Raw genomic sequence first — 27,031 nt, 5'->3', positions numbered from 1 at the left:
ATGGTGATGGGGGATTTGAGGAGCAAAAATGGTGAGGAGAGGCCTCGAGCAGTCAGGGGCTTCCAGGCTCAGTCGGCGTCTGGAGGGCCCATGGACCATGAAAGGTGGGGTTGGAACTGCAGGTGGTGGTCACTAAGGAAGGTCAGTGGACAGGAGGTTCCAGGGAACCGGACAACAGAGAAAAATCATCTTCTCAAAAAGGCACACGGAGAAAATTATTGATCTGTGGCCTGGAACTGATTTCCAGTAGAATCCGAAAGCATATTATGAGTCAGGAGGCCCGTGAGCATTCAGACAAAACAAGGCGATCGCTGGGGCCAGCGAGGCTTACCAAGGACACGCCAGATTAACGTCAGGTCTACGTTTCTACTACAAAAGCGACACCCGCTATCATAGAAAACTGAGACACTGCAAAGAAGGAAGAAAGAAGAAAAGAGCAGTGGAAGCCACAGTAAAGACCTTGGCCTGGACCTTTTCAGACCTTTGGACATACTTTTTAAAATGAGATCACATTGCACATTCTGGTTGTCACTTAACAATATTCATGCACATCTTTTTTATCTAAATCGTCATTTTTGGATGCTTGAAAAATTAAGGCCATTGTATGGATGTTTCATAATTAAACCACTTGCCTTTGAGACTTTTAGGATAGCTCCCCCCCTCCTTTTTTTGTGTGAGGAAGATTGGCCCTGAGCTAACATCTGTGCCCATCTTCCTCTATTTTGTATGTGGGACACCAACACAGCATGGCTTGATGAATGGTGTGTAGGTCCAGGCCTGGGATCTGAACCTATGAACCCCAGGCCACCAAAGCAGAGCACGCAAACTTAACCACTACACCACGAGGCCACCCCCACCCCCCTTTCTGGAGCATTACTTTTAAAAAACAGCAGAGCTCATCCTTGTGGATAAATGTTTTTGCACATCTGTAAGTATTTTCTAGGAGAAATTCCTGGAGGAGGAAGGGTGAGGATCGAAGGTGTGCTTCCTGGCCGTTCTGACTCGGGTACAAGGTGACAGAGCAAGGGACACAGCTCTCAGGATGTCAGCACTGAGTCAGAAGTTCCTGACCCCACTTCTGTGTGCAAGACAGAACTCTTGGCTGGACTGTGGAGAACAGTGGGCACATTCTGACTGATGGAATAAGCACAGTATCCCAAATGGCTGGATGGGTATGAACGTACAGAGAGACAGACCCCAGGAGAACAAGGAACAGAATAGGCTGGTAGGAGGTGGTGGCCCCAGACACTGGGGGTATTCGAGCAGCAAATCAGGATGATCACCTGCCCCAGAGGTCACAGAGGGTGTTCCTGGGCAAGGTAGACACTGGGCTAAACGCTTCTCTTCCTCCCTCCCTCCCTTCCATAAACATTTCAGGAGCACCTCCGTGTGCGAGGACAGAGCTACACGCTGTCTCCACTGGGTTCTCCAGTGGCTCTGAGCAGCCTCTCTCCCCCTGCAGGCATGACAGAGACGAACTATCTGAGTGAAAGGTACCGGAGAAGGGATATATTAACAGGTATGCCCTCGGGAAAACATTTAAAAGTAAATATCACTTTAATAACCACACATACAAATTAAATGTGGGCTGCTTTTTAAATTTCTCATTCCATTGTTTGGAAATATACTCATCCTAGGAAGGGACTGCAGACTAGGGGAGCGGTAATCGAATGTTTTCAGGAACGAACCAGAGCACACCAGGAGACTGCCCCAAAAGCTTAGCCCCTGAAGCCTGCAGTGAGCGTGTGCCTGAGCCCATTCAGAAGGAGAAGAGTTTGATGATTCATTTCATTACCAGCAGAGCTCCAGCTAGCGTGGCATCCAGCACGGGGCAAGGGCTAGGGCCTGGGGTACACTCTGCCTTGACTGTTGTTGGAACGAACCATCAAAACCTTACCTTCGCAGTACCAAACTGAGATGTGCCACTCAGCGCCAAGTACTGATGGTACAGGGGAGGGGGCGGTCTCTGCGCCCTTCCAGCCAGAGCGGCTCACAGGCAGGCTGCCGGTGGGTGGGCGGGCAGGCTTCCCAGCTACACCCCGGCTGCCCAGTGCTGAGCTTGCAGGCTTCATGGAGCCGGTGGGTCCTGCGGGATATTTCTGGCAGCATCACAACAAAGCCGGCTTGGACCCTGGCAGAGCAATTTGGTGCCTGCAGCCTCGGAGGAGGCCTGAGCTGCCTGCTGCCATGGGCTGCAGCCTCAACTACCTCTGGAAGATAAAATCTAAGCAACGGGCCACTTACATAAACGTAACAGGAAGTTTCTGAATGGCCTCCCCTGTGTCTTGAGGCTGTTACCTCGGCGTTGCTAAACTAGCAGCTGAAATGAACCCAGACAACACCTCATCAAAGCTGTGGGGCAAGGAAGCAGCGGTCCAGAGGCAGACAGGAACATTCCTGCCAAACCAGAGGAGGTTTCACTCTGTGGGCCCTTTTCCGCAGAAACGCCAACAGCTGGGAAAGCCATCAGAGAACCCAGGTAAGGGGGAGGTGGACGAACCCCCGGGGCTGGAGAAAGATTTGCAAGCTGGAGGAAAGCAGTCATCTGCTCTGACTGAGCTCTCCTTACGTGCATTAGGGATGGGGTCGCCCTGCTGGGTTTCACAGGCCTGTTTTTGCACCACTCTGCCACTAAGCATCTGGGGAAATATTCAGCTTTTCTACAAAATAGGTCATCTTTCCACACTTGTTATGCTCCTTGTCGACTCTGCTGAAACAGCCGCAGCACAAAAGAAACTCTCCCAGGAGATGCTTTTCTCAGACAACGTGTTCCCTCTACCCTTCGGGAGCCTGGCTCCTGGAGTGTGGCCAAGGACGCGGGCTTTAAGAACATCCGTCTTCTGCCCTTCCCCCAACAGGAGTGCCACCCAGAAATGGAACAACTGGCTTTTGCTTATACTTCCAAACCTATTAGGGAGTGATCATAACAAGAGAAACTAATACTGACAAGAATTATACCATTGTTCTATTTCGTCTATTTAGTAACCTGAAGTTGCAATTTTTAGAAAAAAAAGATTACCTTTTAAATAACCGATTCATTATGGTACATGAATGAATGCCATGTTCCCGTGTTCAAAATGTCACTCACCATTAAGGGCGTGCACGGGTAAGTGGCACCGATTTGCCACTTCCCCCTTACGTACAAACACCCCCGACCGGAGGCCCGGTATAATCGGAGGCCAGTTTGTGGGTTTCCGTGCCTCTTAGCAAGTCACCTGCACGGCCAGGCACCTAATGAATCTCAGTTCTGTAATAAGGCTCATAAGTTCTCCCCTCCCTGGGCAAAGGTGAAAGGGAACTGGGACTGGCGAAGGTCCTGCCAAGGTAACACTGTCCATTTCCAGGCTGCGTTCAGAAATCACAGACTCACACGATGGGGGTGTGAGGGGAGACCGCCAGTGTAACTTCTGGCCACAAACCTGGCTTTGGGAAATGAGAGGTGAGGACAGACCTGGATACGGGAGGGCGAGGGGACGGGGCCTCAGTCCCCGTGGGAACCCAGCCCTGGATCTGGCAGGTGAACAACGCAGTGACTATTCTCTGGAAACCTCCCTTCAAGCTTGTGAAATCCACACATTGTTTTTCATCATTAGTTTCCAAACATGCTGAGTATTTGGCCCTTCTCTAAGCGTGGCGGTGACGCAAAGGAGAGGGAAGGCCTGGTGCCCGCAGGGAACAGGCCCCTTGCAGGGAAAGAAAGAGAGGTAAGACAGACAGGTGCCGTTAGAAGCCTGGAAGCAGGCAGAGGGAGGTGGTGCCCGGGTCGCAGACGCGGTGGCTGGTCCTTAGCAGCGGCCCCACCTACCTGAGATGGCATACAGGTTGGAGTGCTGGTACTCATAGTCGGCGCGCGTGCTGTTCCTGCCTCGGAAGGTAGCAGGCAGCGTTAGAGAGATGTGCCTGAGAAAGAGACAGGAGAAAAAGGAGGTTACAGTGTGCATGAGCGTTCCCCAAGGCGCAGAAAGCACCTGGCCCCTCGACAGCCCACGGGAGCACCGAGCAGGAGGAGTGCCCGCTAATCCTGGTGAGCAGGACTTCCCCAGCAGCTCGAGTCCCCTCAAGGAATTCAAAAGTTTCCAGAAATCAGCAGCCACCTTTTTCCATACCAGGAAGGACATCCAAGAGGAAGAAAGGGTTTCCCAAGCCTTATGGCACGTCCAAGGTGCTTTAAGGAGATGGGCAATTCAGTCCAGACTCTGCCCACTGGGCAAAATACACCAGTGGGACCAGAACACTCAAGCTCTGAAAATGAGCCTGGGTTTGTCCCACCATCTTGGTTCCATTATCCATCCAATGACTTCCATACCTGTCCCGGAGGGCCGCTGAGGACAGCAGCACAGAAAGCACTTTGTGAAGGAAGGTGTTGGGTATTATCATTGCCATGTGAGTCCAGGAAAGTGCTGACCACTGAGAATCAGAATGGCACATTCCTCTGAATTGCCATGTCTGTGTGTTCCCCTCGGGTGGGAAGCACATACTAGGTACTGAGGAAAGCGCCTCCGCTCAGTCCAGTGCTGTCTCTTACAGCGCAGGTGTCGGGCCTTAAAGTCCACAATGCACACAGCATTGAGTGAGCATTCCATCAAAAGCAAATCACCACTTGGTGTGGTCATCAGCTGCCCACAGCAAATGCAGAAAAGTAAGATTGAAATAACAGGAAAAGTATTTAAGACTCAACAGGTCTGGGAGGAAAAACAAAAATCCCTCTTCTTGGCATGACTGGGGGTGGTTTGAAACAACTCTGTAGCCTGAGCTTTGATTACACTCAGTCATTTCCAGAAGGGAAGAGACCGGGGGACGGAGCACTTATTACATAAAGAAAGCTTTAAGGTTTACACGTCACCTTTTTCACACAACAAAGGCACGACCTCCTTGAATGATTCTTGCACGTACAGACTCCTGGGAGGAAACGTTCTCCAGGCAGAGCCTCTTCCCACAGAGCCAGAGCGAGCAGGGGCCTCCGGGGATGACACGGGAGCCAAGGGCTGGGTTTGCCCTCGGTTTGCCGGCACAGAGCGAGCATGGACCGCAAACACCTGTGCACTGATGCAGTGGGCTTTCCTGAGCACCGATTGTGCGCTCAGGGCTGCGGGGGGACCAGCAGACACAGCGCATGGAGAAGTATCCATAGGGCCCTCTGACGTGCCGCAGTGACCTTGCATGGTCTGCTCATTGCTGATGCTACCTAAGGATGTGCAGGTGGGCTCCCTGAAGAAGCTCGCAGATTACAGGGAAGAAGGTGCAGGAACAAATCACTGGGCACCATGACATGTGCTCAGAGAACGAAATCAGGCGCTGAGTGAACATGAAAGGAAAGAACCACACTTTCTGATTAAGGGGACGGGGCTTCCAGTGACACTTTCTCAGAGGAGGACGTGAGTGTTAAAGGAGTAAGAGGGACTCACCAGGGAGTCAGGGCAAGCCAACCCTCTGGTGCAGGGTTAACGGTACACATGGGAAAAGATGCTGGAAAGGCAGGCGGCTGGCCTGCAAAGGACGCCAAATGCCACACCGAGAGGTCTGGGTTCTATCCCCTGGGATGAAGGTTCCCAACTCTGTTCCACACATCACAGCACAGACGGAAGAGGCAGAGCCACCCGGGAAATTGCTAACGATACAGATTCACGGCCCTGACCCTGGGGAGGCCGGTTCCATGGGCCTGGGGGCTAGCCCAGAAATCTATTTCTAATAAGCTCCAGCAGTGACTCTGAAGACTGGCCAGGGCTGGGAGGCCGGAGAGGGTGCAAGCAGCTGCAGAAGGCTTTACAGCCATTGATCAATGCTCTGACCACAGCACTCAGTCAATGGAGCCGAGCAAACAGAAGAATGAATTATCGACTGTGGTTGTGGTTGAGCAGAGCTACAATGATGACAGGTGACCCTGCAGAGAGTGCTCGCCGTGCACTGCGCCCTGGGGTATGCAGATCTCACGAATTCACTTTGGGCTCCTCACATGGCCCTGATGAGGCAGGTACAGGCCCTGGTGACACGGCACACAGGGCCCAGTGCAAAATGAAAACGTGGGGCCCTAGGTCAAATATGGTTAAGAATTTCAAGTCAATGACAGCAGAGCATTAAACCAAGCGTGGGGCCCTTCTGAGCACGGGGCTCTGTGGGACTGTACTGGTTGCACATCCAGGAAGCTGGCCGGGGCCAGGTGCCGTTACTGCACCCACCTGACCAAGGAGGGGACTGCCAGGAGCCAGGGGAAGAAGTGCGCTTCAGGCCCGCCACACCCTAAGATTTCTAAGCTTTGAAAGCCCTAAAAAGGTACAGCCAACCCAACCAAGGACACCAAACATCTGGGCTGGGTGGTAGCTCCTCTGGGGGCTGGAGGCATTCGGGAAGGTTCAGGAGGAGGCAGGGTGTTAGACGGGCAGGCACGGATGACAGCAAAGAGGCCAACCTGAGCCAGAGGAGAAAACGGGGCCAACCCAGCCATTCAGTGGTCAGAGGTCAGGCAGGGCCCCTGCTGTGGCAGAGCTCACCTTGCAGCAGGGGGACATGAAAATGTCCACAAGGTTACGGGAACCAAGAGTAGCTTACAAATGCAATCACGCACAGAAAGCAGGAAGCACTGGTGGGGGGAGTGATGCTCCTGGAGGCTTCCCTGAGGAAGTGCCGGGTGGGTGGAGAAGCGAGGATGGGCAGGCCACGGGGTGTGCCAGGGAGGAGCAGCAGTGCCTGAGGCTCTGCGGCCAGCCTCCTAGGCAGCAGGAATTCTGGGAGGGCAGGCCTGGAAGGAGGCCAGGGTGGCCAGAGCCTGAAGGCCAGAGAGAGGGCGAGGGACCAGGCTGAACAGGGGCCACAGCACTCAGCACCCTGCGTGAGTTCTGATTTTATCCTGAAGGACAGACTTCTTTTAAGAAGAGACGTGACAAGATGCAATTTGTAATTTTAAAAGAGTGCCTCCCCGTGGGAAAGTGAGATGCTATGGTAGATGGGAAGGGGGCAGCAAATGATGATGGAGATTATCATGAAACTGCAAACAGTTACTCAGCACCTACTGTGTGCAGACCCTTAACAATTCCTGTCGAATGACCTGCTGCAACCCTCGAAATGAGCAGTTTCGGGAAAATTCTATGGCACACAGGACTTAAAAAAGAAGTATATACAAACCAGAGAAATCAAGGTGCTGGCTCCCTAGCTGTCCCACACCCGCCATGGACATCCTGGGCTGAACTTTCTTGCCTCTCCCGGCGTCACAGTTTGCCTGGCCGACCACTCTGCAACTCTCCCTCCCCTGGCCTGTTCTCTTTCTTCCTCACAGATGTTCCTCTCTGGCTCCTCCTTCAACTTTTTAAAGGTTGCCGTTTGCAAGGGTTCTGGTTTAGCTCTCTCCTCACTTCACACACTTTCCCTGGACAACCTAATTCACATCCATCCGTACGGTTTTAGCCGTCCTCACACACCAGCGCACCTCTCCTGTCTCCCTCTCTTGTCACTGCTGACTTCTCCCTCCACCAGGAGGAGCGAAAGGCTTGTGAATCTCTGAACATGCCATGTTTTTTCATGCCTGATTCTTTATCCACGCTGCTCTCTCTTCCTAGAATCTCCATTTCTCCTTTACCTACTCTCCAAACTCCTATTCATCCTTCAAGACCCCACCTAAGAAATCTCTCTTTTGTTGAAACTTCCCTGGAATTGTCCCAGGCTAGACTCAGTGCCTGTATGTCCTATCTCACTCCAGTTATCACACTATGCTGTATTCATCCAAAAGAAGCCTGTCTCCCTAACATGACTGTGACCTCCTCGAGAGCTGGGTCAAATCTCATCCATTTTGTATCCCACTTTCTTGGACAATTTCCACCCTAGAACATACAATTTCCGAACACCGGCTGACCAAATCAAGTGTTGAACCTAGTCCATTATGTACGTGAACTGCGGTTGCCTCCATTGTTTCATTTCTGCATGTATTTTTTTTTCCGTTACATCAAGGGGTCTCCGGGAAACTCCTTACACTATGCACCCTACTCCTCTCCGTGACAGGAAACAGGTATGACGTAAGAAATCAGTGGTGGCAGCAACCAGGAATTTACAAGGGGGGAAAAAAAGAAAGCTTCTGATCTCATGCAACAGACAATGTGTGGCTGATGCAATGAATATGAAATTAAAAGCGAATTTAAGTCACAGGCCTGCCTATGTCTTTCACAGAGTAATTGCTCAATAGGAATCTGTTGGATTGAAATCAAGTTACCAAACACGCCAGCTGATGCGAGAGCGAGTGTGCGGAGCATTCCGAGAACAGGAGTGGGAAAGACCCTGACCAGAGGGAGCCTCAGGGAGAAGAGCTCCCCACGCTGCAAACAGCCTCTTCTGCTGGACACAGGAAGGAGGGGACACGTGACAGGAGGAAGAAGAGGCACACCAAGGCCTCCTGTGAATTGAGAATGGGCAGTCTGGGCCGAGGGGAAAGATCACCTGTGGTTAAATCGAAAGATGCCACCTGCTGACGGAGAAGTGGCCCCGGGGCGCTGCCGCCTCAGATTAGGTGAAAGTGACGGGCAGGCAGGACCGCTCTGCAATCAGCTGAGTCTCAGAGCGAAATGAGATTCAGTTCCCGGCAGCTGGTGGAGACCCGCCTGCCAGGCACGGGGCTGGGTTCCTTCCCCTCCACTGCCCTGCCTAACCCTCCCGGCAGCCTTTCCAGATAGGAACCATCCATTATTTTCATTTAACAGAACAGAAAACCGAGGCCTTCAGAGATGAGGCAGCAGGACTTAACAGAAAGGTTAGTGCATGCATCCCCTGCAGGTTACCGTGACCACCTTAAGTTACCCTGACGTACCTTCTTGAGGCACACTGAATGAGACTGCTCAACCAGGAACACAGGGTCCATCCCGAAGACCCTTTCGAAACCGATGATGCCAGGGACTCAACACCTCTGCCACTTACTAGCTTGGTGACCCTGACAGGTCACGGTCCCTGTAATATGCTATAAAGGGAAAAGCAACGGACAACCGATGGCCCAACCACGTACCCAGGGAGGCAGAGCCGTTGTAGTGGTTAAGGGCACTGACCTCAGAGTCCACCCAAAATGGGTTCACATCCCAGTGCCACCTGGAGCCAGTGCCCTTCCCTGAGGGTGTGTTGCCTCGTAGTGCACAGCTCGCTACAACGCAGGCAGAGCAGACAACGCAGAACCAGGCGTGTGGTGAGCACGCACAAGGATAAAATTCCTATTACAGTTCCATGCGGAACTCCTATTCTGATTCTCCCTGTTCCTGCCATCCCTGGCATTATTTTAGAGTCCTGCTCACGAGGGCCTCCGTACAGAGCCATTACAAAACCCACTGGTGGGGCCGGCCCCGTGGCCGAGTGGTTAAGTTCCTGCACTCCGCTTCAGCGGCCCCAGGGTTTCGCCGGTTCAGATCCTGGGCGCAGACATGGCACCACTCATGAGGCCATGCTGAGGTGGGTCCCACAGAAGGATCCACAACTAAAAATACAATTATGTACTGGGGGTTTCAGGGAAAATAAGAAGGAAAAAAAAAGATTGCCAATAGATGTTAGCTCAGGTACCAATCTTTTTTTTTTTTTTTTGAGGAAGATTAGCCCTGAGCTAACATCTGCTGCCAATCCTCCTCTTTTTGCTGAGGAAGCCTGGCCCTGAGCTAACATCTGTGCCCATCTTCCTCCACTTTATATGTGGGACGCCTACCACAGCATGGCTTGCCAAGCGGTGCCATGTCTGCACCTGGGATCCGAACCTGTGAAACCCGGGCCACCGAAGCAGAATGTGCACACTTAACTGCTGTGCCACCGGCCAGCCCCTCAGGTACCAATCTTAAAAAAAATTACAACAAAAAGAAATCAGACACTTAAAAAAACCCACTGGCACCCTCCCTCTGCATTAGAATGAAATCTAAACCGCCCCATGGTTGTGCAGTCCTGCCAATTCTGGCCCATCCCCCCTCTCTGACCTCATCTGGTTCATGACCTCTGCACTTACATCCTCCAACCTCACCAGCTGCTTTTTGTCCCTCCATCCCCTCACTCTCATTCCTGCCTCGGGGCCTTTGCACTTGCTGTTCTCTCTGCCTGAAACACTGTTCCCCAGCTCTCCAGAAGCTGGCTCCTCCTCCTCAGAAAGGCCACCCCTCAGATTCCTGCCCTGACCACCCACCAGAGGAAGCACCCCATCTCCAGCTGCTCTCACACGCCACACCCTCCTTTCTGCAGAGTCCTTCCCACACCACAGGACTATCTGATTAGTTTACGTGTCACAGAACACCATCTCCAGTTCACTCTCTCTTTCCACCATAGCCCCACACCCAGTGGGCACTTAAAAAACACTGGGGAGAACCACACAGGATTACCCAACACTTTCTGAGTGAATGAATGGATCTGTTTCTGACAGGTAATTAGAGATAATTCTGAGAAACTTACAGGAACGCTTCCTATTTGTCTCCTCCTCATGCCCAGGACGCGGCTGGTTAACGGTTTAGAAAATACAACTATTTCTGACTCATGGATGTTTTTACATAAGCAGTAAATACATTCATCATGGTGTTGCTTATAAAGCCAAAAACTGGAATCAAATTAAATATCAACTAATAGGGGACTGGTTAAAAAATTATGGTATAACTCTGATAAGAGACTTCACAGTCACTTAAAATATTTTAAAAGACTACAGTGGCCAGAGCCCATGTCGATTACCATAGCATCTAGTGAGAAAAGATATCAAATCCTTAGTTTTACACTTGGAATTGTGATCGGTTAACCCAAACTCTTTGGCTTCTTTCCCATAAGCTGATCATCTGATGAGATTAAAGAAACGCCCCAACGTGATCCCAGGCGTTACTAGAGGAGGAAGGAAGGAAGAAGCCAGGAGCTTCAGTAGACCGTGGACACTAGACGCTCAGCGCTTCTGGAGCACCCAAGCCAAGGGAGTTACAGAATGAGTAAGTGCTTGAAAGCATCCACCAAACTGAGACGTCCAAGAGCACGATGGCCACTGGTACCCCCGAGGACAGCAATTCCAAGTGGCGCCATTTCAATGGGCCCCAACTTGTTGATCACTCTGTGGGCAGAGAAGTGTGTTTTAGATTTTAAGAGAGTTCATGAAGCTCACCAGCAGATCAAGGAGAAGTAAACCCAAGGATTCAGGAAACCGGCTCCACCTAGGGCGGCCCTAGATGGAGACCTTCTGGTACCATCCCCCGTAGGCCTTGGGCCACTGGAATAAGGGACTGACAATCAGAAGCCAACAATTCCTGACACTTGATGCAAATGATGGATTATGATTCCAAAATCTGTTGGGTAACTGGGGAATTCCAACCAGAACAGCCCCTAAGTCCTAGGGGAACTTGACCAAACGTTTCCTCTCCGTCCCCCCTCCACAGAAGCAGAGAGAGGAGACAGGGCACATGCTGCCAAGCGATCACGTCGCGTCTCTTTGCAGGAGGGACTGGCTGTTCTGTAACAAATAGGTCAGCACCACACATGCTGCCGACATCAGCCCCGGCTGAACAGATGCTGAGGGAAATTTCATTTTTTTCCCCCAAGTCAGTTGCAGGCACCTTATTCAATTAACATGGCCACTAAGCTGCAGACAGCTCCATATAAAAGCCCTTCAGTTATAGAATACATTTTATTATGTGACAATAGTTGCCAGCACGATTTATTTCCTTTGATGGGATTCTGCTTTTTTCTTGTTAATTTAAATCTGTATTTTCTAGTGCTGATTCCAGGTCTGTGTGAATTTTTAAAATGTTACCATTAATCTTCCGGACCCAGTGGCCACATATAATGAAGACAGCTCTGCCCAGGCGGCGGCGATGCCTCTGTCCTCTCCAACTGTCAGAGAGCAGCATCGAGGGGACTGAGGCTGGGGTGGCAGAGGCAGACGCATGGTTAGAGACAGCTGTCACTTCATCTCCCACCCCCCAGACACACACACACAACACACATGTACAACACACATGCAACCAAGGCAAACTCTGGTGCGTGAAATTGCAACTCGCATTCTGTTTCTTGGACCTGACGGTTGTATTAAAACCACATTTCTGAGCCAGCCATTTTCAGTGTGCTCCAGGGACCTCTGGAGGTTCCCAAGTCTTCCAGGGACCCCATAAGGTCAAACTATTTTCACAATAACACTAAGACATCACTTGCCTTTTTCCTTTCATCCTCTCACAAGCAGACAGAAGAATTTTCCAGAAGCTCTGTGACTTATGATGATGTCACTGCTCTGATGTCTGCTTGCGTATTCTTGTGTCTTACATTTTTTTTCAGTTTTAATTTCTAATAAGGGAAATACAGATAAACATAACCCACATAAACAAAAGCTCTTTGGAATCCTCAATTTTTAAGAATAGAAAAGTCCTAGACCAAAACATTGGACAACCACTGTTCTAGGACAATGTGTAAAACGTAACTCTGCAAAGACTGAGTTGTAAAGTTCACGGGATTGGGCTAAGAGTAGTAAGAAAAGAGAATAAAAGGGTTGGTCTCAATTACATTCTTAATTAAAGAAAAAGGTGCCTTATTAAAAAAGTTAATAAACTTTTACAAGTGGAAGAAAGATGAAGCATGAGATTCACGTGCTGAGGCCAGGAAAGCAACTATTTTTAAAAATTTCGTTCGAGAATAAGGTGAGCTAAGACGTCAGAAGGTTTTGCTTTCACCTGCTGCTCATTTGCCCAGACCATCCCAGGGCGAAAGGCAGAGCTATGAAATGTCCGTCCATCCATAAAGGAAAAAAGACTGGGAAGGAATCAAAGTAGGAAACGACCCAAGAGATCGACAGGACTGTAGAGAAGAAAGGGAAGGGGTAAGTTAGGAAGTCCAGGAGGCCTAGGGTTCGATCCTTTTGGTTTAAATGCATCTTGATTTAACAGGCACAGCATGGCAGGCAGTGCCCACTGCCTAGAGAGCTTGCCAGTGAACAGGAGTCAGACACTGGGGTGCACCGACTCTGGATTGTGACGTTCCGCATACACAAGCCACCTAAAGGTCCCCGACGAGCCTGTGGGTCCCCTTTCTTAATGGCAGTGACGAAACCCTTAGAGAATATAGACTTGTTTGTGAGACAAAGTAAGCAAGAATGACAGATGACGCTAGATATTTAAACAAAATAATGAGGAATTACATTTGTTTATTCACCCTTTCACTGGTATAAAAAATCGACAGTTGAAAATATTCAAAAGACTCAAAAAAGTCAAGTTAGGAGAATGAAATGATACATGTCTTACAAAGAAACCGGGACTGTATGATTTGTACGGCCAGTGACAGCTCTAGCCAGCCTCCTGCCACCAAGATTCTACAAAAACTAACGAGAACAGAGAAAGGTAAGGAAGATTCAGAAGATCATCTACCAAATGATGAGCACCCGAGTGAGGACAGGGGACGGATGGGAAGGGTCATTCACAAATCCTGCCTTTTGGCCAACCCCCAGTCTAGAAATATATATCTTCATGAGGGCCTACAAAAAAATGTCACATGGCAAGATTAAAAAAACATTACCTTTGGGGAAAAAACTTACTGTAGGATGCAGAAAAAGTTATCTGAATTACAAATAACGCAGAAATAAAATTCTAAAAAACTGAATTAGTAATATCGTGGATAAGCCCCCCAAGACTTTCCAGAATGCAGAGAAACAACACAGAGATGACAATCATGAGGAAAAATATAAATATGGAGAACAAAGACCAACCTAGATATTCTAGATGTTAGAAAGAAATCAGAACAATTAAAAGAGAAATAACAATCAAGAAAAGTTTAAAGCTTGCCTAACTAAAAAAAAAACCAACTAAATATAGAAGCCAACGGGGCTTCCAACATTCCAAGCAAAATCAATAAAGAGACTCACAGCTAAATAAAGCCTGATTGCAAGACAACCTAATTTCAAGACCACCTAATTTCAAGACTTAGTCTAAAGCTACAGTAATCAAGACAGTGTGTGGTATTGGCATAAAGATAGACATATAGATCAATGGAGTAGAATGGAGAGTCCAAAAACAGGCCTGCACATATATGATCAATTGATTTTCAACAAAGGTGCCAAGATAATTCAATGAGGAAAGGGCCATCTTTTCAACAAATGGTGCTGGAACAACTAGATAGCCACGTGAAGAAGAACGAACCTTAATGCTTACCTCTCACCATATCTGTATATAAAATGACCCAATAGTTTCATGGAACTATTCTAGAAAAGAGCAAAGGGAAGGGGTAAACTATTAAGTCTAGAAAGCCAAGGGTTTGAGACCTTTTAATTAAATGCATCTGGATTTAACAGGCATAGCATGGCCTCTTCCAGAAGAAAACACAGGAAGAAATATGACCTTAGGTTTAGCAAAGATATCTTAAACAGGACACAAAAAAGCACAAACTGTATAAGAAAAAAAATCAATAAATTAGACTTCACCAACATCGAAAACTCTTGATCTTCAAAAGATCCTGTTGCAAAAATGAAAAGGCCAGCCACAGACGTGAAGAAAATATCTGCAAAACACATATCCAACTTATAGCTACAACATACACGGAACTCTTATGACTTGAGAAGACAAATAACCCAATTTAAAAATGGCCAAAGGATTTGAATAGACGTTTCATTAAAGAAAATATACAAATGGCAAATCACACAGGAAAAGAGGTTTAACATCACCAGTCATTAGGGAAATGCAAATTAAATCCCCAATGAGATATTACTACACATCTTCCAGAATGGCGAAAATTAAATAGACCGACAATATCAACTGCTGGCGAGGATGAGGAGCAAGTGGGACTCTTACGCACTGTTGATATGAATGCAAAATCCTACCAGCACTTCAGAAAACAGTTTGCAGTTTCTCAAAAAGTTAAATAGACCCTATCATACAAGCCAGCCATTATAGTTCTGGATTTTTACCCAAGAGAAGTGAAAGCATATATCTATACAAAGATTTGTATGGAAATGTATTGAGCAGCTTTATTTGTAATAGTAAAAAACTAAAAACAAGCCAAATGTCCAATAACAGGTGATTGGATAAAAATATTGTGGCTATATCTACACAATGGATACTACCCAGCAATAAAGGAGGAATTATTGATACCAGCTAGATGGTAAACCTCAAGATAATCATGCTAAGTAAAACAGGCAAGATGGAAAGAATACCTATGTTATGACTCCATTTATACAAAATTCTAGAAAATGCAAATTAATCTATAGGGATAGAAAGCAGATCCGTGGGTGCCAGAGAGAGGATATATTACAAAGGAGCACAGAGAAACTTTTGGGGGTTCTGGATATATTCATGATCTTGATTTTGGTGATGGTGTCACAGTATGTGAATATGTTAAAGCTCATCAAATTATACTTTAAATATGGACAATTTATATCATACATTCAGTATACTTTAGTAAAGCTGAAAAGACTTTTCCGATCTAAAAAAAAAAAAAGAGACCTAGATAAAGAAGCCAATAGGGTTCACAGTATTCCAGAAGAGGCCAGGAAAAGAGACCCATGGCTACATGAATCCTGGCAAATCCTGATGGTGACTTCAGACTTGTCCTCTGTCACACTAAATGCATGAAGACAGTGAAGCCACAGAGTCAGGAAAGGAAAGAAAGCTGGGATTCAGAAATGTCTTACTCATTCAAGCTGTCTTTTATATGTGAAGTCAACAGCAACAAAAAGATCATTCATGTCCCTTTCTCTGAAAGAAATACATGAAAACATCCTCCCGATGATTCAAAGTGAAGATTCAAGAACGGGGAAGTAATGGAACAAAAGGGTCAGCAGTTATTCTTTCCCTCTGGAAATCCAGCCTGAGGAAATAACCTGAAATGCGAGAAACGACTTATTTAAGATAAAAACAATAAAATAACATCAGCTGACTTTTCACAGGGCCCACCCTTCACGTGTATCCTGTGACCACGCCCCTCATCTGGATCCCACAACTCGGTGCTGAGACTGCCTCTGTTTCAGACGGTCTCAGAAAGGGTCAGCAGCTTGCTTGAGGGGGCACAGCTTGGATTTGAACCCTGATGGGGCAAATTACAAAATTCAGCTCTGAATCACAACGCTGTGCTCGAACACTGGAAATGACATTATAAAATGTCTGATTCGTAATGTGTTGCAGGCGTAAGATGGTTTTCAGGTTTTCTGGGTGGAAGTCGGGGGAGGGTGCTCACGAGGTGATGCTGACTGAGGAATGCAGGGTGAGACCGTGTGGGCAGCGTGATCCCGGCTGCAGAGGAGGCGGGACGGATCCTCCGGGAGGCGGTCATAAGAGTCACGAATTGGGACAATGTTCATCTAATACTAAACTTGGACAGAGCAAGAAGGAGGAATGAGGCAGACATTTCTATAATCGACATGGCCAAATCTCAAAGACACAGCTACTATGTCAAAACAAAACAGAAACCAAGTTGTGGAATGACATATATGTCAACAACCATGCAAGCAATATATTTCTATGGGTACACATATACACACATGTCACTGTACAAACGGGACCTGAGGGACATGCCAACTCACGGCAGTGACGGCCCTGTGCCGACGGCAGGACTGGGGTTAGGGACGGTGCTCATGGTGTGGACAACACAAGTCTGAGGTGAGGGTGTGGATTTTTTCTCCCCTGCTTTTTCATATATTTTTATGTGTTAATTTTTTTTTAATGAGAAATTATTTTTCTTTTTATCAGTAAGAAGAGGATGGCAAAAAGTAGGAGAAGAATAGTTTTCTGGATAACGTGTCCGCTGGTGGACAACTGACCAGAGGTGATATGCAGAGGAAAGTAACGGCCCTGGGGTGGGTGGAGGAGGGATATGCAAAAGCCGCAATGATTGAGTTAAGGTGGTCGGGGGAGAAAGAACACAGCAAATGGCTAAATGAAATTCCACTTTATTCTGCAAAACACCATTGGGAAGAAGTCATCTGTGACACACAGCTTCTGTGCCAGGTGTAAGGACGTGCTTAATGAATGCCATTTAATGAAGAAAAAGGCTCTTATAAAACACCTGGCACAGGCAGGGTGAGGGAGTCGCAGGAAAGGGGACCCTTGGTGCACCTGCTGGCATTTTAATAAGCACCTTCTAGAGCGTCCGCTCTCCAAGGCTGGTCAGCGGTGTCAGAACGAGGTCCCTGACCATTGCCCACACTCACTGACAGTCTGGGGAAGCTTCTTTCTTAAGGACCATATGCTCCGGTATTGGATTGGCCTGGAAGGTAATTAAAACGAATCATTTTCAGCTGGAAGGCCGGCCCCCCACTAGCACACTCCTCAAAGACTTCACAGCCAGGATTCCTGCTTCAGGCCCCCTGGGTTTCCAGACTGAGGCTCTGAGTTACGATTCAGATCTGTGAAGACCCAGAGACGCGAGATCATGTTGCAATTTTTTCTTGTTACTTGGTTCTACTAAAACAGAAAGTCCGTTATTTTAATGACTCAAGGCCCTAGAATATTTTTAGATGTGGCGATTTTTCTTGTCTCATTGATTTTGGAGCCAACCTCAGAGAGAAATCACCGTGTGTGGAGTTTACTACCATTGCTCACGGTCTGATGAGACAGTTTTGTTTTGTAATTGACACCGGCAAAGTCAAGTGAGGTTTTGTAAAACCCAAAACAGACCTGTTCCTTCTCAACGACAGTCACTATCTCACAAACTTTTTATGCCCAGACCTGAAACTTAATTCTAAATAGACCCAATGAATTGATGCCATCCAAGAGGAGACGCACGGTGGCATCCATGGCCATACAAAGCTGCTATAATCAGTGTGTTGTGACCAACACAGCCCACCAGTTCTTAACTGAGGTCCTACCACAGGCCAAGTACGTGTCTGGCACTGACATAATTTAAAAAAATCAAATGATAAATGCATATTACTAAGTGAAAGAAGCCCATCTGAAAAGGCTACATACTATATGATTCCAACTCTATGACACTCTGGAAAATGCAGAACTATGGAGACAGTAAAAGGTCAGTGGTTGCCAGAGGGGGTGAGGGGAGGATGGACAGGCAGAACACAGAGGATTTTTAGGGCAGTGAAGATCTCTGTGTGATACTATAACGATGGACGTACGTCGCTATGCATTTGTCCGAACCCACAGACTGGGCAGCACCAAGAGGGAACCCGGCTGAAGGGAAACAGTGGACTTTGGGTGACTATGATGGGTCAGCGTAGGTTCAGCCTTGGTAAACCCTCATGTCTTTTGCCCTTCAGGAACTGATCTACAAATAAACTGAAACACACATAAATCCCCTATATCAGAAAGTAAAAAGCTCTAAATATTATAAGATATGCAAATAGAAGACTGCAAGTTTATAGGCTTCAATTTCAAAAGTGGCATCAAACAAGGGAAAACAACAGACACCTGTGGCGTGCCGCCATGTGCAGACGCGCCATGAAGCACTGTGGAGTGTCCAGCAACATGGCGGCTGTGGCCCCACCTGCCACGAGCAAAGAAAGCGCTGGAGGTCGAGAAAAGGCCGGAGCAACAGAACAGTAATTCACAAGACAAGGACCTAAGAGATGTCACGAAGTAAGACACGGGCGATGAGGCTTCTGGAGTAGAGAAGTGGGAGATCGCTTCTGACTCAGACGGTCGGGGGTGGCTTTGTTCCTGTAACCATCTGTGCCTATGACGGTCACCACTTCCTGAGCACTTGCGCTCTTCTTCATGCTTCACACTCATCTCTAATCATCACAACCCAGCAAGGTAAGTATTATTCTATAGATGGGGGGAGAGGGAGTTCAGAGAGGTTAAGGAACTTGCCCAAGGTCACACAGCTGAAGAACCTGGCTGAGCTAGGATTTGAGTTTATGCTTTTTCTTCTACGCCATGTGGCTTTACTGAGACAATGCAAAGCAAAAAGTAAGTATAAATGCAGACTTGTTCATTTTCCATTCAAGCAACCCATTTGCCATGATCAATATAACTTCATCCTACCAACTGGACTATATAATGAGTTTTCCTCATGGGCAACACAGACACATACAGACAGACAGATACAGACGCGCACACGCCCCCAACCACATCACTCTGCATTGGATAAGGAAAAAAAGCTGCCGCTGGAAGACTAAGGAAATCACAATTCCAAACTCCCCAGGTTCCTGAGCGCAAAGCTTTAAAAGTATGTGCAGCTCGACAGCATATGGCAAATCAATTACTAGTTTAAATCTTAAAACAAAAACATGGCAAGTGTGGTGCAGAAATAATCAAGAACAACGGTTCGGTTTAGATTACAGCGGGCCACTGGAGTTTTGAATACAATTAATCCTCATTCCAGGCAATGGGAAGCCATATTGACACTTATTCCTAATTTGAATATTTAATTAGGGTGAAGTTCTTCATCAAATTATCGCAGAACTGGGAGAAAGCCTGGACAACTTACACAATTACTATCTTAACCCCTTACCAGCTGCTCACCTGTGCGCACAGCGAGTCTGGTCCCAGCTCTGCGGGGGGAGGATGCCTGCGCCCCCCAGGCTGGTTCCGGGAGAGCTCGGAGGGGAGTGGGGCTGACTGGAGCTACAGCCAGGGCGGAAAGGAGCCAAACCTTGGCAAGAGAAAGGCCTAAGGGAATGAACTGCTGGTGCTCAGCTAAATTCTGAAACGCACCCTGCACAGACACAGAAAGCCACACGCGCACAAGTGCCCGCTGTGTGCCTGGCGTGGCACGTCCACGTGTTCCCTGCTGTAGTGCTCACAACAGTTCTGCAAAGAAGGTATTCTCATGCCCATTTTACAGAACAGGAAACCGAGGGTCAGAGGAGTGCTAGGACTCATTCGAGCTAACACTGCTTGTGAGTGGTGTAAGGAGGTCAAATTACTACACACATACACACACACACACACACACCTTCTACTCACCACAAATAATGACAAAGAGAACACTTAAAGGTCAAAAAAATGTATTCAAAGCTGTATTGTGGATTATTCCATATTATGCAAACAATTTGGGGGGTGGGGAGGGTGCAACCAAAACTCAGGCCTCCTCAACCAGCATTCTAAAATTTCGCTCCTGGATTCAAAATGCACCACTGAGCTCCCCAAATCGGGGAGTCACCACGCTGCTGTGGCCAGCTGCTTGGGACAACGGGGCAAGGGGAAGGGCCAGCAAAACTCCGGGAAATGGCCTTGTACGGCCCACCTGAGACACGGGGTGGCCATCCAGGCCTGGAGAGGGGAGCCTTGCCCGGGCAGGCCCTGCAGAGCACTGGCACTGCTGGTGTCCCAGGGGTGGGAAGGGTCAGTAACAGGAGGGGGAATGTGCATTTGGTTTTGTCCTTCAAAATGTCAACGGCTCTCAACAACAGCATTCATAAGTACGTATCAGTTTAGGTAAGAGAGAACACCTCCTTAAAATAAAAGACTTTTATTCGCACTTCACAGACGCCCGTGTCATCCTGCATGACCAAAAAGAACAAATTTTCCCATGAAATCTCCCCCACGGGCCCTGGGACAGGACCCACGGCCGGCTTCGCGCAATGCGCTTGGCCATGATGGATCTTTCTGGCTCCAGACTCCACTGAGGTGCTGAGCATGAGGGACATGCTGATACTTTCAGATTAGCGATTTTCTCTTAAAAGCTTGAGATGGGCTCAATTACCCTCTTGTGGAAATCGTCAAAGCTGCGCTCACAAGGGCCACTTTGAGCAGGAAGCTGATTACCGGTGGCTGGTGGGGAGAGCCGCCCCCCTGCAGCCCCGGCTCGGCCCCGGCCGGGCAGCGGGAGACCCAGGATCCACTTGCCCTGCTCCGAGCTTGCTCGTTGTGGCAGCAAATGGCGTCGGGAACTTCGAAACTTTCCTTTGTATATTACATTAATCCATATAAGAAAATCTCTTTTAATGAGGAGTGATGTAGTTACAAACTCTCCAGAGCCATAATTAGAGCAAACTAATTGAAGTTGTGTTTTGACACACTTTCCAAATTCACGGGTGCTGCGTGACATATTCACAACACTGCCGCCGCACAGCCATGGCGACGGCAAAATCATTAGGCTAATAACACTTATTTGCATTCTTATCATGCCGGCAGCTCTCCCTTAAACACTGTTCTTACTATTGCTCGTGTACTGTAAGTTTCCACTGAAAGATATTAACAGTAATTATTAGTACTTCAGTGGAATTTTAATGTTAAAGAATAACAACGTGCATTAACAGACGTTGAATGCCAATTCCCTTTCTTAACCACCGTCGGAAGGTTTGGGGGTTCTTCCTGGGTCCCCATCCCACAACCCGAGAGTGACGAGTCACCGATTCAGCTTCATTTGACTGTGGGATCCGAGTTAGGGTTTCTGAACTATTCTGTTTCAAACGTTTGATGAGAAAAATCTTCCTTTTTTTTTAAGTACGTTAAAATGAAATAGTTGAGAAATTTTTTCCAAGCAGTTAAAAAAAAAAAATCAACAATTTACAACAGGGCCTTTGGAAATAATACTAATGAATCCCAGGAGGACGTGCTTTCCCTGCTCTGTCGCCACCCTCCCGGTGATTAAAGACAGACCTGGAAGAACCAGAATGTGAGAAAGGCCAGTGGGGGTGGGGCGGGCCTGGTCTGTCAAGATGGGGGCCCTGTTTGCCACCAACGAGGCCAATTTTTTGGATGCTTAACTCAGACACTCACACACAGAGAGGAAGTCTCGACAGTTCTAAATAATGGTTATTAATGACTCCTTCCTCTGAAGTGACAAATTACTCCTGAAATTTAGAGTCGGAGAGGTATGAAGAGTGAATGGAACATGACAGGCAATGCCAGTGAACACAGAGCTCCTCTATGGTGGGAGACGGGCGGGGCCCCGGAAACCAGGTCAAGGGCCCTCCTCTCTGGGCATTCGGAGCCCTCTCTCCTCCAAGGGTCTCCCAGCAGCTCACGTCAGGGACCAAGGGCAGTAAAAACGATTCTTGTCCCACCTCCCGTGGAAAGTGGAAGATGCTAGGCACACTGTGACGGGAGGCAGACCAACTCCGGGCCCTCCCTCTCCCCAGGTATGTCACCAACGGGGCCCTACCAAGGGCTCCTCAGTGGAAACCTGGGGTTAGGCTAGACCGTCACTCAGATTCTGAGCTTCTATAAATATCTTGGGATCAAGAAAACAACGACCATATCATTTTCCATTCATAATCCTAGAGAAAAATGAGGGCAAAGGACGGCACTGCCTTCACTAAAGATGTGCGCTTGTGTTGAATTTCAAACTATTCAGACGTCCATTTCAGGATGGATGTCTGGTTTCAGCCCAGGAGGACTTAAGTGAGAGAAGAAAATGCTTCCTTAGAAAAACACCAAAGACTACACTCCTTTCAAGCTGGGGGGTTTTCGGGTTCTTAAGTCATCCTCCTTGTACTAATGTGCTATTTTTCAAGTCCCTGATTACTTAAGAAAAGAAAAAAAAAGGAAACTAACTTTCATAGCTGCAGCAACACTCCAAATCGCAGTATTTATTCACTACATTTAAGTTTTATTACACTTGAACTCAGCGATGCCAAAACGCCTCACGCCCGTATAAAAGAAATGAAGAAAAAACCCAAGTCTGGGACCGAGGGCACCAGGTTTCCATTCCAGATGATCTAGTCTAATCTTATAAACTGAAATATTTAAAGAGTCTCTAAACCTCGCTGACCTTGCTTTTAAAAACAAGGAACATATGGGCACGGCTAGCTTTTCATCTTCTTCCAGCCTACTAAAATATCCGCTTCTCCAAAATTCAAGAGTCCTGAGGCTGCCAAACTCAGATTCATAAAAGGATCCGTGCGTGACACAGGCGGGCGGGGAAGGGTCTGGACCAGGAACAACCAACCCTGACAAAGAACCCAAGGCCACATTCTTCTCCTTCTTGCCCGACCAATCTCCAAGGCTGTGGAAAACAATTTGTTTAGCAAAATAAAGCCAGGACTAATAAGGAGGTGGAATGTCGGCTGGGATCTGGAATAGCTCACGGCTGTGTGGGGTCCCCTGAGAGGCCATGGCTACGTGGGCTGCAGGAGACACTGAGGTAGAGGGTCCTAGAATTCACGAAGCCCTGAGGCTCCTCGAAGGCAGCGAGGACTCGATGGCAGGAGCTAGCCTCCAATCCTGGCTCCTCTAAAGCCTGCCTTTAAGTCCATCGTCATCCCTCCAAGCTCAGTTTCCTCATTTCTTTTTTGTTTTTTTTTTTTTTGAGGAAGATTAGCCCTGAGCTAACTGCTGCCATTCCTCCTCTTTTTTTTGCTGAGGAAGACTGGCCCTGAGCTAACATCCATGCCTGTCTTCCTCTACTTTATATGTGGGATGCCTGCCACAGCAGGGCTTGCCAAGCGGTGCCACGTCTGCACCCCAGATCTGGACCAGAGAACCCCGGGCCGCCGAAATGGAACGTGGGCACTTAACCACTGCGCCACCAGGCCGGCCCCAAGTTTCCTCATTTCTTAAATCGAGGACACTGTTATTCACCTCACCATATGGTTATAAAGATGAAAACAATAGAGAGTGTTTACACACTGCCTGGCACAGATGCTTAAAAAATTGTAGCTGAAATAATAATGATGATGATGAAAATTGTATTTATTCTAATAATTATTATTACTAATATTACTATTCAACTGGAAACAAAACATCTGCTGCTCAAGAAGGGTATTCGAGTTGAATGCTCCCCTACCTATGGGCAAAAACCCCATCCAAAGAATTCGAAAGGCCTTTTAAAAGTTACTGCAAGCAAAGGATTTCATTAAATATCCAAATTAATAATTGAAACCTTGCTTTGAAATAGAACAGGGTGGGGGTGGGGTGCAGTGAAATACCGGGAAATTTCGCTTGTTCAACACCCATTTTCACTTTGTTTGGCAGCTGGATTTACACCAAGAGACCCAGGTGAAATATTCTGTGGAGCTCCCTGCAAATAGACTGTCAGCCTCCACTCTGATAAAAGGTAAAATATCCTCCTCTAAATGGTCTGGTTCACAAAACCGACCCTAAAGTGAACTGATAAATCTGTTCTGACACACGGAAAACTATTTTCATAATCCTGAAAAAGGCCTTTCTCCAAACCCCGGAGCTTAAACCAGCCTCACAAAGAGGCTTGTACCCTTGAGAGCCTGGCGGAGGAGGAAATCACTTCACATTTATAACCCTGCTTTCCGGGACAACGGCATGAGGAGCGCACGGCACCATTGCAACCACCGAGAAAAATCAGACAGTCATGGAATCATGAAAATTACAGAGATAACACATTCACAAGCAGCAAATGCCTTGGCAAAACCTCACGCGGGAGAGGGAAAGCCAAGGAGGCCGGCTCAGAGGTGGACGCTCATTGACTAACCGTCAATTCTTCATTAAATGGAAGCTCTGACTTCCCAAGAAGCCGTATTAAAAATTAATACCAAAAAGTGTGTTGCCAGCCTACACTCATCATTCATGTATAACAACACCAAACTGCATTCCAGTGGAATTTTGCCTTCGAAGTTACTCTGACACCAAAACTAAGTTTGATGCTGTGACAGAAGCAGTCACAGCTCTGGGGCATGAGGATTTTAAAGACCCCTTACTCTGTAGGTCTCCATCACACCGCTCTCTTAATCACCAGAATAAATCAAGCTGCTGGTAACCCTACCTAATCGCAGGCTTTGAAGCCATTGAGGGGAGCTGTGACGCTGGGACCCTCTTGGGTATGGCCTCCACATGTTTCCCTCAGTCATTACCTACAACTCAAGTGGCCTGGACCCCAGCCAACATTCGCACGTCTCCCCAGAAGAGTGGGAATGCAGCCTGCTCCAGCGGCTTCCGACCGGAGGGGCCTGTGGACGACAATGAGCTCCCGACCCACACGTGCACGCTCTGCGAAGTCCTGATCTCCCAGCTGCTGGTCAGGAGCCTGGAGAAGCTGCATGTGAAGAGAGCTAGAACAGCTGGGGGGCTGCACCCCAACCGGCAACCCCTCGGGGCCCAGGCTCAGCACCCCAGTGAAATGCTGCACAACCAGTGATCCTGTGACCACAAGCATCAGGGCACAGGGATAGTGTGCACGCCAAAGGTGACTCACCTGCTTGGGGTCAAATCCTAGCTCTGACACTTAGGAGCTGTGTGAACTTGGGGAAGGAATTTAGCTTCCTTGATCTCAGTTTCCTCATCATAAGACGGAGGTGAAAACAGCACCCAACTCACAGAGCTGTTATCAGGATTAAAGGAGTTGTTATTTGTTAAGCACTTGGAACAGGGCCTGACACCTAGTAAATGCAATACGTGTCTCGGATAGATGGATGGAAGAAGAGATGGATAAATATATGCTACCTGGTTCGATGGATCTAAACCAGCTCATTTTACACATTCAAAAAATATTTTTTTAGTGCCTACCATATGCCCGGCCCCTGGAGTTCAAAGGTCCCTACCATTCCGAGGCCACATATTTTTCACTGAACACTTACTGTGAGTATCGAACGAGATGACATAGTTGAAAGTACTTGCTAAATTTCCATACATAGTGATGTGATATTATCATCCTTATTTCTGTGTGACTAGCCTTTTCTGAGGCTTTAAAGGAGAAAAAAAAGAAACATGAGCATCCCGGTCATCAATAAGTGGCAAATGTAGTCATAAGACCAAACATAAACACAGGCAGCAACGAGAGGGAAACGTGAAATGCCAAAGCGTACAGGGCAGGCACCTGGAGGTGAGGATCGGGGAAGACGACACGGGCCCGGCTTTCTAGAAGAGGCGAGGGCTACACCAGGTCTGGAGGGTGGACAGGACCAAGCCTCGGCGTTCTAGAGTCCAGTCTGCCTCTTTCAGGAGGGCAGCTGGCATGAGGTAAGGCACACAGCAATGGCCACAGCGGAGATGCTTCTGGAATGAGGACCATGTGCTCAGGAGCCAAGAGGAGACTCGTCTGATTAACGGGAGAGGATGGGGGAGACATGTCAGATAACAGGAAGCCAGTGAAAGTTCCAGACAGGAAGAAAGAACACGTGCCTGTCTGAAAACCCCAATGGGATGGCAGGCAGCCTAGGACTTGAAAGTTCCAGGCAAAGAATGTAAACGTGGGCTATTTAAACGAAATAATGAGCCCCCTGAAGCCCCACCTCTAATCTAACTTCGAATTGGTGTTCAGGTCCTACCCCTCCAGGGGGTTCTTCTCTGAGACACCCCTGGCTGTCGGTACTTTCGGCTGGAGTGGGTGGACGGTACCGCTAGCAGAGCGAGGCTAATTCAAATGCACAGTGCCAACGCTTGTGCTCCTTGGGCAAAACCCCCACAAATCTGCATTACAGTTTTCATCTTACAAGGAGTGTGTCACATCAAGGAAGGTTATGAAAACGTGTGTCCCATCTTCAGATGGATGCAGTTTTCGTGTGAAGGAAAAAGAAGTCTAATTATTCCTAATAAAGCCACAGTTACGCCCGGACACTCTGCAGAGGCATGGGATCTGAAGGCCCACTGGAACAGCAAGACCCAAGCCCTCCTCTAATGGGGCCAGGGCCGAGGGCTCCCCTGGGGTCGGGTACCCCAAAACGTCTCTTGCTGCTATGGAAGCGGAGCTCAAAATCCCAGTTATAAGCTGTTTACTATTAGGGGAAAGATATGATTGGACTCAGCCGTCGGCCCTGTCTGCTAGCCTTACCTTGGTGCAGGACACACATGACCCTTCTCACAAATGATGACCTTAGAGTAAACAACAGCTTTCAACTCAAATAAATCCCCTCCAATCCTCTGGGCTGAGCCTTCTCCAACTAACCCTGTAATCGAGGAGAAGCAGCCGGGCCTCCGCACATGCAGTCCCTCCACTCCAAGCCTTCCGCCGCTCAGACAAACACCTCGAAGGGAGAAGGAAGACTCGGCCTCCCCAGTCTGGGCCATTCTGGCCTCTCCTTCAAGTCCTGCAACAACAGGCAGGTGACAGCTGTCACCTGTGGTGCAGAGACCGTCTTACAATTGAACACGGACAGAAGGCAGCCGCCAGCTTAGTCAACGGGATCCAGCCGGCGAGCAAAGCTTCTGTTTCCGATGCTGGCTTCTTCTGCGGTTGATCAAGCAGCAGAGTTGATCCCACCCACGTCCACGGGAAGGCGGGGTCAGGGAGGCCAGGACGGAGCGCAGCGGCTCATGGGCTGTTGACAATGGATGTGATGGTG

At 48.1% G+C, this 27,031-nt stretch overlaps 1 protein-coding gene across 10 annotated transcripts in view; it reads right to left on the bottom strand.

Annotated features, from left to right (window-relative positions):
- Positions 1–27,031, bottom strand: part of MVB12B (multivesicular body subunit 12B) — a 188,956-nt gene that overhangs the window by 72,711 nt on the left and 89,214 nt on the right. For all 10 annotated transcript variants that reach the window (XM_070596298.1, XM_070596306.1, XM_070596304.1 and 7 more), the window contains one exon: positions 3,806–3,900. In XM_070596298.1, the coding sequence (XP_070452399.1) occupies positions 3,806–3,900 (95 nt within the window). The remainder of the gene's footprint in view (positions 1–3,805; positions 3,901–27,031) is intronic.

This window comes from Equus przewalskii, chromosome 26, assembly GCF_037783145.1.
Source record: "Equus przewalskii isolate Varuska chromosome 26, EquPr2, whole genome shotgun sequence".
Taxonomy (NCBI): Eukaryota; Metazoa; Chordata; class Mammalia; order Perissodactyla; family Equidae; genus Equus; species Equus przewalskii.
The sequence above is the reverse complement of the archived record's forward strand: the minus strand, read 5'-3'. Positions and strand labels throughout refer to the sequence as shown.